Raw genomic sequence first — 14,531 nt, 5'->3', positions numbered from 1 at the left:
CAGGTAAACACGCATCGTATCCAGCCCCCGACGTGTAAACACAGATAAGTGCGGGAAAAGAATTTAGACCCGCTGGACTTTTTCCGCATTTTGTCACATTATAACCACAGACAAACGTCAATGTGTTTTACTGGGATGTTGTGCGATGAAGCTGCAGTGCACAGTGGTGAAGTGGATGAAAAATCAACTGGTCTTACAAATAAAAATCTGAATAAGTGTGGCATGCATTTGTATTCAGACCCCTAAGTAACATCCAGTGGAAGCGATGGCCTTCACAGGTCCCCATAATCTAACAGTTTACTGAGACTCGTGAAGCAAAACTAGGTACGTAGAGAAGGCCGAGTAAACTCTGGAGGAGATGCAGAGATGTTTTTTTTTATTTTTATTTTATTTATTTATTTATTTAATCAGGACAGTGCACATTAATGAACAATCTTATACTCCTGTACAGATTGTAAATGAGCCAGATTATAGCGTAGTTGCTAATTTACATCTGTCGTCCTGAGGCAGGGAAAATAAAAAAAAAACAACAACACAAGATCACAAAATACAATATCAGTCAAAACACATAGACACACGTTCAAACAATGACATTAGAAAAATAAAATTAGTGAGTGCATGACTGAGAAACTAAAACTTAAGAAACTGTTTAAGGCGCTTAAACAGTGCAGCTCAGGCGAGGATATCTGTTAATAGAATGGCTATTCAGGGTTCTCCTCACTGTATTATATTATTACACTCCCCCTCGCCAGGCTAAGGATCATTTACCTGTTTTAAATATGTTTCTATACACCAATAGCAGTGATACCAAAGATGGTATATAGTAGGGATGCTTGTCAAAATAACAGACGCCTTGATATGTGAGAGCTACAGAAAAAGGTCAGTAAACCTGTTGCATCTGTGACGGTTTAGTAGTAAACCTTCCGGACAACATAAGCTAATGCTAGCTGATGTTAGCTTTACGGTCCGCGCTCCCAGATCCGACCCGGGACTGGGACGAAGGTTCACCTTCAAGCAGGAGCTGCAGTAACGTGGCTTACATCCATCGAAGCATATTCAAGTGTGAAAATGGCCAAGTCAAAGTCCAGGCATAAAACTAATTGTTAAAAATCTCTGTTCACAGCCTGAGCCTAATTCAGTCTGGGCTATGTTGCAAAGAACGAACTGGCAGAAACATCGGTCTCCAGATGTGCTGAGCAGCTGGAGAAATGGAGTTAAAGGTGGCTTTACTAAGTACTGGTCAGAGGAAAATATGCACGCCACATATTTCTGATTTTTTATTTTAAAAACGTTGAACACCGGGTATCTTTCCCCTTCCACTTCGAAACGACGCACTACTTTGTGTTGGCCTAGCACACAAAACCTCGCTAAAGCACACACAAAAGTGAGAAACGTCGACAGGTTTGAGTTCTGTAATTTTGCACCGCAGATGCTCAAGGCATGTGATTGTGTTGAGGCTGTGAGTTAAGCTGAGAGCGAATGTTTCCTTCTCAAATAATTAATTCAGCATGTGTTGCAAAGCTCGGTTGTTATCCTCGCAGATCAAAATCGTCGCTATTAAAACCGCATGTGGAAGACTGACAGCGTGCATTTGTGCGCACAACAACAAGGAAAGAGAGCAGGAGGTGAGTAGAAACAGTCCAGTTCTCTTTAGATGCTGCTTTCATCTGTTTTTGACAAACAAAATAAGAAAAATAGATTTGCCCATCTACAACCTGTCTGTCTATATCGATTACCACTGACAAAAAAATCAGCAAAACTAGTAAATTTAGATATAGTCTAAAAGAAATGTGGTATGAGTGTGTCAACAAAAGGAAAATAAATATAACACAAGAAATGGCATTAGCTCTGAAACTGGAAACAAATGAACAGCCCACCACACCAAACTGAGCCTGAGGATGCAGATATTCATGATGCCAAGTGTTCATAAACTGGATAAGATGGGGTTCCCATAATGCTTTGATAAACACGCGTCAAGCTTTTGTACAGAATATTCTAACCGCGTCTTTTCATGCGAGTCATACCTATTAATTAAGTGCTGATTCAGTAACACTGGGGCATTAATCTGGCTAAGTATAGCTGTGAAGCTGAAAGTATTACACAGGAGATTTACAGCTTAATTACATTTGGGCGCTGGAGATTCGCGGGGAGTTAAGGGAGCGGAGCAGATCTCTAGATCAAAACAGCGGCTGAGATAAAATGCCACGGAAAGAGGGTCAGCTCATTTGTTCCTTGCCAGAGTGCTAAAATTATTGGGCCAGTTCTGTAAGCTTTCTGAATGCAGTAAAAAAATTAAATAAAACTTTATGTTGCCGTAGAAAATATTTAAGGGTCCTCCTGGAGGACAGAGCTGCTTTAAAGCCCTCATTCGTAGCCACTTTGAGAATAACTTCTCAGGGGAGGTGGTTCACTCCTATAAAGTTTCTATTTGGATACTAAATGATTTATGTTCAAATGTCAAACATATAGTTGAAAGGCGCCCAATGAATAAGAATAGATGTAACCTTTATTGGCACCACTAAAAAAATAAATAGGTAAATGTATATTTTATTATACATTTTTGCATGATCACACGGCTTATGTTGCTGCAGTTTTACTTCCTGCTCAGTTCAACACGGTTTCAGCCTTGTTTGTCACAGTTCAAGTTTTCTTTCTTAAGTTGTTTGTTTAAAATTATTCACGAATGGTTTCCCTAAGAAGATGGAGACATCTGGCTGCAGATGCTTTAAAAACGGTCTTGTATTAAAACAGTATGTGTGCAGTCACATTCAATAAGTTGGATTTCAATCAAAAAGCCAGTTTGGTTCAGAAACTCAGTTAACTAAAGAAAACACAATATTTAGATGAATTACTCACAGACTGATGCTTTAAAGCCCTTATTTCTGTTAATAGCAATGTTTTTTTGGCTTTCATTTAATGAAAACATGGCATTTAAGATTAAAATATTACATCAAACCGATAAAAAAAATTACATTTTTAATACAGCAATGTCGGCTTAGTCAAAAGTATGTTTAAAACTTCCTTAAAGGTTGTTATTCTCAAAAAGTACTTTTAATCTGATAAATGAGCCTCATAGGAACCCATATTCTGATTAAATGAATATGATTGCTGACTGTTGCTGCCTGTCCTGTCTTAGTCTATGCTGCTTTCTGTTTAGCCCAGGACACTGTTGAGAAATTGATTTTAATTGTATTTATTTATTTTGCTGAAAAAAGGTTAGAAAATTTTGACTATTGAAATGGGCAAACTTTAGAGAAGTAGCCTTTATTTCTTACTCTAACAAGTTCCTAACTAATGAGGACACGCATGGGGACTTCTGAACGGCATGTTCTCTTGTGTTTCCCATTTTTAAGAGCGAACGAGAGAAATGGGCCTCTGTGTCCCTGACAAAAGGACTTTATAGGATCGTCTCATTTCATAGGAAAAGACGGGGGATGCCATTCATTTTTCCCAAAACACTGAATTATCTTCAATTATTAAATTTACTCAAATGAAAGGTTGGACTTTTACTTACTCTTTTCAATGTGAGATTATGCAGCTACAATACAAGATACATTTATTTCACGGTATTTTACACCTCTTTACACGTCCATATCCAGGACACCATAACTAGCTGTCCGTTTAAAAATTAAAAATAACAATTCTAATTACGCTGTACCTCCATGAAATAAACCTGAGTTGTCATAATAACAGTCATTTGGATTAGTGCGGAGGAAAAACAGTGGTTACAGAGGCAGGAATGCACCGGGTCAAACAGTACTTGTGTGCTAATGGGCAGTATAGAATCTGCTGACTCGGCCTCTGATTTAAAAGCGTAAACATTCATCAGAGATTTTTGGTGTTGACTCTTTGCTGCACGTCATCCTGTCATCCTGAGCATGTGCTCCCTGAAAGCCAATTCAATCATGTTCTTGGGTAAACAGCGGCCCCAAATAGAACGTGTTTATGGAAAGCCGCAGTAATAAGTGACTACACCATTTTTTGTAATCGCTACAGTTGCAGATAAATAGTCTCGTACCGTTCTGCCCCAAAGAAAAGAATGTCTCACAACAGCTGGTGGAGATGTAGTGCAGACACACATAGTTTATCGTAATGAAAAAGACATGCATCACACTTAAGTCAGGGCAGCATCGCTCCTATAAGAGCTGTTTTAATGGATTCCTTTTAAAGCAAATGGGGTCCGAGACTCCTGAGTGTCTGCAGTAGAGTAAGGAGCAGTGTTAGTCTGATGGCTGTTTTCTTATCTCTACATTGAAAAATGCTGGACCAAAGCACCAATGAAGATGGGATTTTAGGTTAAAAAATATATACCCTTTGATTTTTGCTGTTCCTTTAAGAACTGATGGAATATATATTATATATAGTGTTATTCCATTTAAATGTTATGTGCATTTAGGTATGTATAATGTTTAGGTATGTCTAATAAGTAAATGCTTCTGAGTATCTACATACTGTATGTAGGAAGGGGATGTTGCAAATATTCCTTGTAAGCTTGTCGCTTTGCATCCTGCTATGTTTAAAATGTCTCGACGCCTTCTTTCGGCTTTTCACTTTCGGGCGTCGCCGCAGCGAGGCATCTTTCTCCATCTGCTGCATCTTATTCTCTCACGACAACTAGCTTCATGTCTATCCATAACTCTCCTCTTTGCTCTTCATCTAGTCTTCAGCATCCTTCTACTGACGTACTCAGCATCCCTCCTCTCTGCATGTCCCAAGCATCTCAGTCTGGCCCCTCTGGCTTTACCTTCCCTTTCATTCTCGCTGATACTCTTTTATGAGACAACCCACCTGACACTTTACTCCACCCGTTCCAACCTGCTTGGACACGGTTCTTCACTTCATTTCCAAGCTAAGTGTTGATCTTGACTGTTGACCCTACGCACCTTCTTTATCTCCCCCACCTTCATTCCTCTCCTTTCCAGGGCAGACCTTCGTCTCTCTAGATTTGCCTCCACCTGTTCCCTTCGCTCATCACATACAACAACGTTTCGACATGTAGTAATTCCAAAGCTCTCGCTCCCGGTTTTGTAGTCGAGAACATTACTCTGACCTTTTTGGTCTGGCTAAAGCTGATATGTTCAGAATCTTTCTGTTTATTCTTTGAAAACACAGAAAGGTTTTAAAAAAAACATCATCCCAAACAGTTTTGCCTCTCTTATATTCAACATTGGGTGGATTTCAATGAGGTTCAATACAGAATTTCAATTGTTGTACGGTTAAATCACTGCTGCACTTTACCCTGTAACTTTATCCTGTAATTTACCTTATCCTGTAATCTACTGCAATTCACTGTAAATTTTCAAGCTGTATGCAAACGAAATTTCGTTCTGTACGCACTCTGTGCATACAAAATGACAAATCAAGTTGTCTAAGTAAGTCTAAGTAAGTCTAAGTAAGAATCTAACACCCAGAGGAAGAACAGAAAGGAATAAAAATAAACACTAGAGTGAGAGAGATCCTTTTTTTTTACCGGCCATTTTTTAAGCCAAACACTTGAAAGAATATGCAAGAAAAAAACAATACACTGAAAATATGATTCACTTCACTCTCTATATTAGTTATTTTATTGTAATAACTAAAATGAAAGCAGCAGATAAAAAAATCCTGGTTAAAGGGCAAAGTTTTTTTATCAAAGCCTGCGTGGCAACATTATAGCGGAGAGAATAAACGGTCGTTCCAGTGATTCAGTGAGGGGATTTTATTTTTTGTTGCTAAAAAATGCTGCACATTAAAGACTGGGGATTTATTCTGTGATACTAAGGCTGTATCTAAATGTGATTCCCTGCTAACACTGTCTCAGTAAAGAGGGTTACAGTAGAAGGTCAAAAACATGTCTGGGAGCAGATTGTTTTGGTGCTGTCCCTTTAAATCTAAAGGACTCACTTCACACCAAATAAAAACGGTGGATTTGTGAAATTTGTGGAGGAAGAGTGCCAAACATTTCAAAACACTGACATTTTTTCCAATTTTCCAACTTAAATATATTAGTTTAAAACACACTATGGCTTTCTGTTAAGTTTTATGTGAAACAGATTTTAAACTGTCATCTGCTTACAGACATCTGTGGAGCAGGAGGGAATGAATCATCAATTCAACGTAACGTTTTAGAGTTTTAAAGCATTCATATTGTGATGCACAATATCAAAACAACCAAAATCCTTTAAAATCCTTTCGTCAGAAATGGCGCGCTGTTCCTGTGTGCGGTTTATGGTCCTTTGAGTCACATCTGTCAGATTTTATTGGTAGAAAAAAAAAATGTGACTAATGCTATGAACCTCCTCTGAATTGAAAGTGATTATAATACAGTTTCACAGCGTGAGAAACGCCTGATTTGAATCCCGACCGCAGCTTCTTCTCCTCTTCTCTCACCTCCAGGGTGAAAAGTTTGAGTCAGTGAAATTATTTTAAAACATGTTAAGGTTACACCTTCCCATGGAGTTTGAAGTGCTGGTTTTCGCTGTGCCTGAATCATCAATTGTTGCTTCACTGCTGAAAATCCTGGCTTTTTTTTATTTTGCTGTGGGGTCTTTCCTCCTATTCTAAGCTGCTGGGTAAGACACCAGAACGCCGGGAGTTACCGGCTGGTGTCCGCAGAGATCACGGCCCTGTCTTGGACCTCACATGTGTCGACCGTAGCAGATTGAGCAGAGTAGTAGTCTTGCAATTGAAAGGTTGCCTACCTACCGTTTGAGAGCCGCTGGGAGAACGTGGCTCTAGTGTAAAGCGCTTTGAGCGGTCGGCATGACGAGAAAAGTGCAAGATAATTTCAATCCAAACGCAAAAACTAAAGTTCCTGGAAAATGAGTTTTAGCAGAGAAACATCCTGGGTTTTATAATTGCAACTCACCTCAGGACGCTAAACGTCTGTCACAGCAGAAGCATCGTGATGAGAAACAGAAAACTGTGTGTTTATCCCAACTGCGTGACTTCCTGATATTGTGCAGCCTTACGACATTTGAAGAATGACGGTTCTAAATTATCTAAAGTGCTAATGTTTTACACGACTGCACTAATAGTCCCACGCTGTGCCGAAGCTGGTTAAGAGATGATGTAAAAGCATCGCTTACCAGCTTCGGCACAGCGGTTGGTTTCATGCGTCCAGGATAGATGAAAGGGAGTTAATAATCATTCAGGTCGTCACAAAAGGCACTTGAAAGCACAACAGTTTGCCTATTAATGGACTGCTTTTTATGATTTATAGCAAAACTGGTTAAAGACAGCAGCCAATTAAGCCTTTTGTAGACCGGCAACCTTTTTGAGCAAAAATATTGCCACAGTATAAAGATCACAGGTAGAAATTTCTGCAGCAAAACCAGCATTATTCAGATAAAATCCCTACAAACACCTAAAGTTAACAGATTGCTCTACAAACACTCTATAGTTAAATGCTTAACTATATAGAAACCTACCTCAAAACCTTTCTTGGTGCTGAAAACATGCTGGATAACAATATGCTCTGAGAAAATAAACCTTGGAGGGGATTTGCGTTTGAGCCATCATTTATTTTGATCTGTGCCAAGGAGGAAAATCCCTTGAAGTCGCCGGAGGAGCTTTTAGCCAAGCTTTGCTCGACGACCACAGGTTCCCTCAAATTACTCGTTCAAGTAAATGTCAAACACAGCAGGCAGGTAAATCATCAGGATGGAGTGAATGGTTTGTGTCAGGGATGAGGGATGGGAATGCTAGCAACGGTTCCAACTACCTGTGCCAGGGTCATTCTCATGGCACTGACGGGCGACGGCTCAATGTCCACCAGCTGCGGCACCGAGCTCAGAGTCTGCGGCGCGCTCCCCCACACAGATGCGCGCGCAGGCACGGGAGGCATCCACAAACCCACCCGCAAACGCACGAGAGCGGCAGTGAGCGCACACGGGCATACACACAGAGAGGGAGGGGTTAATGTGGGGAGAACAGATTCAGGGAAAAGTGTTAGAGAAATGGTGAAGAACAGCGAGATACAAGGCAGGATTAAAGCACTGTTACGCAGAAATGCAGCTCCGTGTCAAAACGTTTTTTTAATCACTTCGCTTCGTTACGACCACAAACGTCATCTTGTTTTTATTGGGATTTCATCAGATTTGCCCAAAGCGGCACATGGTGGAGAAGAAGGAAAACGAGTCACGGTTTTCAACAGCTTTGATTAAGTAAAAATCTAAAGAGATTTATTTCTCTTCAGCCCACTTTGATACCCTTTGATGGAATCCACTGCGACCGATTGCCTTCAAACGTCACCTAATTAGAACATAAGGTTCACATCGGTTCACATACAGCTGATACATGAAGGCGTCTTCATGACTACAAATTCATGTGACTAGAAAACCTGGTCAGACAAGGCTGCCCGCCTCAACTCACAGCACTGCAAAAACAGAACTAAAAATGATATTTTCTTAAAATTAGTGTATCTGTCCTTGATTTGAGCAGGTAAATAAGATATTCTGCCAATGGAATAAGACCTTTGCACTTAAAATAGGAACGATTCATCTCCATCATCTTATTTCAAGTGCAGGATGTCTAATTATCTTATTTTAGGGGTCAAAATACTCATTCCATTGGCAGATAATATTATATACCTGCTCAAATCAAGGACAAGAACACACATTTTAAGAACATTTTGCTTATTTTTAGATCAGTTTTTGCAGTGAGGGCGGGGAAGGGCAGGAACGCTAACACTGCACATGACCCAGGAAGCACCATTCCCACGGCAAAGCACGGTGGGGACGGCGTCATGCTGTGGGGTTGCTTTTCTTTAGCAAGGAAAGGGAAGCGGGTCAGAGATTGTGGAAGGATGAATGGAGGTAAATCAAAGGAGACAACCTGTTAGAGGCTGTGAAAACATACAGCCAGAGGTACAGCCGGACTGTTTGGCCAGGTCAAGGTCTAGACCAGAAGTAGCATTTAGTTCCTATGCTCCACTTATCTGGAACAAACTTCCAGAAAACTGCAAAACTGCAGAAAGCCTGAGCTCCTTTAAATCAAGATTAAAAACACATTTGTTTAGGATTGCCTTCGACTGCTCTAGTAAACAGTTCTACTGAAACATCACTAGTTAAACTTTTTTAGTCCAACTGTTTTTAATGTTCTATTTTGTTTCTACATTTTATTCCAACATGCTTTTATTCTGTTAGTGTTAATAAGCACTTTGCATTGTCTCTGTACTGAATTGTGCTATACAAATAAATTTGCCTTTAGACCAAAACTAAATTGAGAATCTGCACCAAAGCTCGAAAACTCATGTTCCTTCACATTCTCCATCCTTGAGCCATTTTGCAATAAACAACGGGCAATCATTTTATTCTCCTGATCTCCAGAGTTGGTAAATACAATCAGGGGTTGTAATTACAGCCAAATGTGCTTCAATCAGAGTATTTTAGGGGGCTGAATTTAATCTCGCACCACATTCTTGAAAGGTTTATCTTTTAAAAAATTCCACTTCCCAATTATGCACTACTTTTTCTGTCGTTCCATTGCATTAAATCCCTATAAAATACAATAACGTTTGTGGTTTTAACACGGAAAAAGGGATGAATATGAATATTTTTGGTGAGGCAGTGTAGAAGGTTTAGAAAGGGAAACTGGCAGCGGCACAAGAAGCAGGCGAGAAACACGGGAGCCCAAAGCGACTCGTACAGAAGAGAAATAGATACTGCCACTAACGGCGCAGCGGAGGAATTAGAAACTTTGTCCGCAGAAACATTTTTCATTGTTACCACGAAACACTTAACAAGACCCCAGAGGAGAGAGAGCGCGCCGCTCCAGATGATTTATTCACAGAATCTCCCATCATTCGACAACATTCCTAAACGTTTTAACGCTCAACAAGCAGCCGAATTTAAAATGTACATTTTTAGCCTGCATTGAGAGGAGAGAGAAAAAAAAACAACTAAAGATATAAGCTCCCAGTGGACACATATCATTTAATATTAAAAGTGGAACAAAGAGATGATTCGTGTTTCTGCCATGCTGTCGCCAGACGCCAGTTAACTGGATCGCTGCCATCTTAAATCCGCTGGAAGAAGAAGACCCAAGCGAGTCTGATTAGAGCCGTCTTTGGTTTTAACGCAGGTCTCCGTGATCGTCAGAGCAGAGACAAAAATGCAACATTGCACATGAGGCACATTTGGTGAACTAAGAAGCAGATTTATGTCAGTCTGAGAGTCAGTGTTGTTTGACACAATATAGAGCAACTGTCCTGCTGCAAACTGGTTTATATACAAACATTAGAGGAACAACCCTTCACTTGTACAGACATGAACACGGCGTAAGTGTGTGCAGCTCACCGTGTCGTATTCGCTGGCCTGAAACTGGAAGTCGTGCGCCTTGTGAAACACGGGGTTCTCCTGCATGAACAGCTGCTGGTTGAACTCCTGTATTATCTGGGAAAGGGAAACACCAGCAGATTATTAATGCTTTACTTCTGCCTGTGAGCTGAAGAGACACCGCGGAGCAGTCTGACGCAACGGCAGCAGATCTACACGCACTGCGGCTCCTGCTTCCCGGCGAGGGAGGAAAGGACGGACCTTTTTTTACAGCAGATCACCAATTCAAAGGCAAGGTGAGTGATTCACGGCGACAGTTCACGTCTGGGTTGGACGTTTTTGATTGTCCCCTCAGTGGCATTCGTGTAATATCTGTTCAGTTTGATGCACGTTCAGGACCAAAAGGTTCTCAATGTGCTGCTAAGAGCGAAAGAAATCGGAAAATTGTGACGAAGTTCAATTATTTTGTCACTTTTATCAGAAGATTAAACTCATATATTATATATTACATATTTCAAGCCTTTATTCTTTCATAGTTTTGATGATTACGGCTCACAAATAATTGACCAGAAAATATGTTATGTAAAGGTTAAATATTGGAAACCCATTGTGTCATACAAAACTCAAAACACCTGCAAATGTTTCCTGAGCCTTTAAACGGTCTCTCAGTGTGGGTCAGTAGGCGACACCATTATGGGGAAAACTGCTGACTGGACAGATGTCCAGAAGACGGTCATCGACACCCTTCACAAGCAGAGTAAGCCACAAAAGGTCATTGTTAAAGATGCTGGTTGTTCACAGACTGCTGGATCCAAACACATTCATAGAAAGTTGAGTGGAAGGAAAGAAGCGTGGTCAAAAAAAGGTGCACCTGCAGCAGAGACAACTGCAACCTTGAAAGGATTGCGAAGCAAAATTCTTTCAATAATTGGGAGGAGCTTCACAAGAAGTGGACTGAAGCTGGTCGGTGCTTCAAGGGTCGCCACACACAGACGAATACCAGACATGGGCTGCAAATGTCGCATTCCTCGTGGCAAGGCACTCCTGAACCAGAAACAACGTCATGAGTGTCTTACCTGGACTAAAGAGAAAAGGAACTAGACTGTTTATCAGTGATCCAATGTCCTGTTTTTTTTTTTTAGATGTAAGTAAAGTTTGTATTTCATTTGAAAATTAAGCGTCTGGAGGAAGAGTGGAGAGGCACAGAAGTCCAGAGTGAAGTTTCCACAGTCAGGGAGGATTCAGGGTCCCATGTCATGTTTTGGTGATGGGCTACTGGGTTTTCTGAAGTTCAGACAATGCAGCCGTCTACCAGGAAACTATAGAGCCCTCCATGCTTCCTTCTGCTGACAAGTTTTATAAAGACATGCTAATTTCATGTCCCAACAGGAGCGCCTAGAAATGGACATACTTTTCATTAACCTGACATTCCAGTGTAAAATGTCTTTAGTTGTTGAGCTTATGTAATAGTCTGCTTGCTTCTCTGGGACACCGGATTTTGGGTTTCCTTTTTCTGTAAGCCATAAACATCGAAATGACAAGAAATAATGGCTTAAAATATTTTTAACTCTATGTCTATTAAAGCTATATAATATATTGGTTTCAATTTCAGAAAAGAGTGACAACAGATATGAAGGTTTTTCCAGATATTTATATTTTTTTCATTAGTAACTGTAAATATCTGGTCGCTTTTTTTTTGTTTAATCAGCAAATTCTCCTAGAAGAAACTAAGAAGAACGAGGCCTCTTCCCTACCTCAAGACTATTTTAAGCTCATTCTTAGAAATGCAACATATATATTTCTATGTCCCAACGCCTGCTGCAGAGTTTCGCTCCTAAGCCACATTACTGTAAACAAAGATAATTAGTTGCTTGCTCTTCAAATATGGTTTATGTGGGTTTATGGGGTGGACACCATTAACCCACTTCAAGTTAAAGTAGAAGTAGCAAGCTGACACCATGACAAATAAAAAATGATCCAAAGCAGTAGCTGCAGCTTGTTTTACGAACTGTATTATTGCACATGCATTTAGGCTGTGCTTAAATGTGTTGATTTTTTTTAACCCCCCCCCCCCCCATTTCCAGTGCTGGAACCGAGACCAAATCAGACTAAGGCGGGTAGAAACCTTCCCTGTTTGGCTGAACTAAAGGTTCCCTCAGTTTCTCCTCCTCCACAGTTCAAATCTCCCTTTAACTTTAAATTACAAGAGATTTTGGTTTTAAAACGACACATTTAAACCCAGCCGCTCATCGCAGACTTTTACAAAGTGTGCACTCAAAGAAAACGATAAAGCAGGCGAAATATTTCCCATTACTGTCATTAATTCCACCGGTACATATATTCTAGACACAGTAAGGCCTTTTTCTGGTGCAGCTACAGAGTTATTCTGCTGGAGTAAACTTGCAAACTAATGTGACTCACCCTGGAGGACTTTTCTAGAAGGAACTGGAAGGTGCTGTGTGTAGCCTGCGAGGCCTCCAGCTCAGTGCGGCACAGAGCCACCAGGTAGTCTTTCACATGCTCGTAGATCCTCCCATCTAAGGCCTGGGAGAACGACAACAGTGAGAAAAGGGTTCATTCAGCACAATTTGAACGGTGTTACATAACATTGAGCAGAAAGAAGTGGGGACATTTTTGTTTGGTCAATTACGTCTTTGCTATAAAAACGCTTCTAATTAACCTTACACCCATGGATAACTCGTCTTTAGCCGCACGTGAACGTACGAGAAAACGGCGCTGGCGAAACAGCGTCGGAGCAACAAACGGCCGACTTTGCACGCTGTCAGACGAACTACGCGAAGTGAAGAAAGAGAGACTGAAACCAAGCAGATGTTTTCACTCGACAGCAGCCACTGGCAGTTTGGGAGCACAGCGAGAAAAACGTTTTTAATGAGGCATTGAGGCTCAGCTGATCGGCCAAGGAGAGCGGCCGCACGGCCAGACACACACACACACCAGACGGAGGGAAAGAGAGGGAGAGGAGCTCGTGAAGAAGAGCAGCTGAAGAGGCATCAGTAGCACTGTTTGGTGGGATAAAAACACGAAGGGGGAAATGAGCTTTACGAGACGAGTGTCTTTGTGGATGGAGTCCAGATTGACCACACGCTCTCACACTTCAGCTTTCAAGCATTCAAGCACAATTCCAAAAAAAAGTAAAAAACAAAGCAACTGGACTTGTTTTCCGTAGTTGAAGACGTTTCGTTTCTCTCCAGGAAGCTTTCTCAATTCAAAAAGTCTGGAGTATAAAGCTTGGTACTCCACATTACTCCAGACTTTTTGATATTTTCCAGATATTTATATTTTTTCATTAGTAACTGTAAATATCTGGTCGCTTTTTTTGTTTAATCGGCAAATTCTCCAATAAGAAACTAAGAAGAACGAGGCCTTTTTCCTACATCAAGACTATTTTTAAGCTCATTCTTAGAAATGCAACATATACATTTCTATGTCCCAATGCCTGCCACGGAGTTTCACTCCTAAGCCACATTACTGTAAACAAGGATAATTAGTTGCTTGCTCTTCAAATATGGTTTATGTGGGCTTATGGGGTGGACACCATTAACCCACTTCAACTATGGAAAACAAGTCCAGTTGCTTTGTTTTTTTACTTTTTTTGGAATGACCATGACCTGGATGACTGAGAATCTTCACCAGAATCTTCAGGCACAAATTAACAACATTTTATTTCCCCAATCACCTTCAGAAGCCTGTTGAAGCTTTTGAACCCGAGTCAAGTGCTTTTTCTTCCATTCAAAGAAACACACTTAAATGTTTTACTTGATTTATTTGAAATTGTGGTTGGCACGTTTCACTTTTAATAGTTCCCTTTATTTTGACGCCGGTGTTCCTGATATCTTCTTGGGAGCGATCTGAGGTGCTTCTTCTGTCAAAAAAGGTGCGGTGCAAAACAAGAATCGCCCCCCCATCAGACGCCAACACGTTTGGTATTTGGCACACACATACCGCAGCTTCGTGAAAACAATGGGATATTGACAAGGAAATTATGTCATTAAGGGTGGGCAGTTGGCAGAGCTCATTCTGCCCGTTCCTTCATCAGTCTGCTCATTTCCTTCTCCCTCTTTCTTCCCGTCCTCCCCTCCTCTTTTTCTCCATTTACGGTAGTGTTGAAACAAAAGTGAGTCAGCTTCCAGAGAAAGCCCCGGCCCTGTACCGCGGCCAGCTGGACCGCCTCTGTGTTTTTAGGCAAATGACTGCATCGGCCCGAACAAAGCAGAGACACACAGGAGAGCAGAGGTGCAGACTGTAGCTGTCAGC

At 40.9% G+C, this 14,531-nt stretch overlaps 1 protein-coding gene across 2 annotated transcripts in view; it reads right to left on the bottom strand.

Annotated features, from left to right (window-relative positions):
* LOC105923431 (F-BAR and double SH3 domains protein 2) overlaps positions 1-14,531 on the bottom strand; it is a 95,042-nt gene that overhangs the window by 30,233 nt on the left and 50,278 nt on the right. Inside the window, exons 9-11 of one of the 2 annotated variants that reach the window (XM_012859408.3) lie at positions 12,678-12,800; positions 10,278-10,373; positions 7,703-7,777 (exon numbers count right to left, since the gene is read on the bottom strand). In XM_012859408.3, the coding sequence (XP_012714862.2) occupies positions 7,703-7,777; positions 10,278-10,373; positions 12,678-12,800 (294 nt within the window). The remainder of the gene's footprint in view (positions 1-7,702; positions 7,778-10,277; positions 10,374-12,677; positions 12,801-14,531) is intronic. The other variant, XM_012859409.3, reaches the window with a different exon arrangement.

Source organism: Fundulus heteroclitus, chromosome 18, assembly GCF_011125445.2.
Source record: "Fundulus heteroclitus isolate FHET01 chromosome 18, MU-UCD_Fhet_4.1, whole genome shotgun sequence".
NCBI lineage: Eukaryota > Metazoa > Chordata > Actinopteri > Cyprinodontiformes > Fundulidae > Fundulus > Fundulus heteroclitus.
This window is presented reverse-complemented; position numbering and strand designations above follow the sequence as displayed.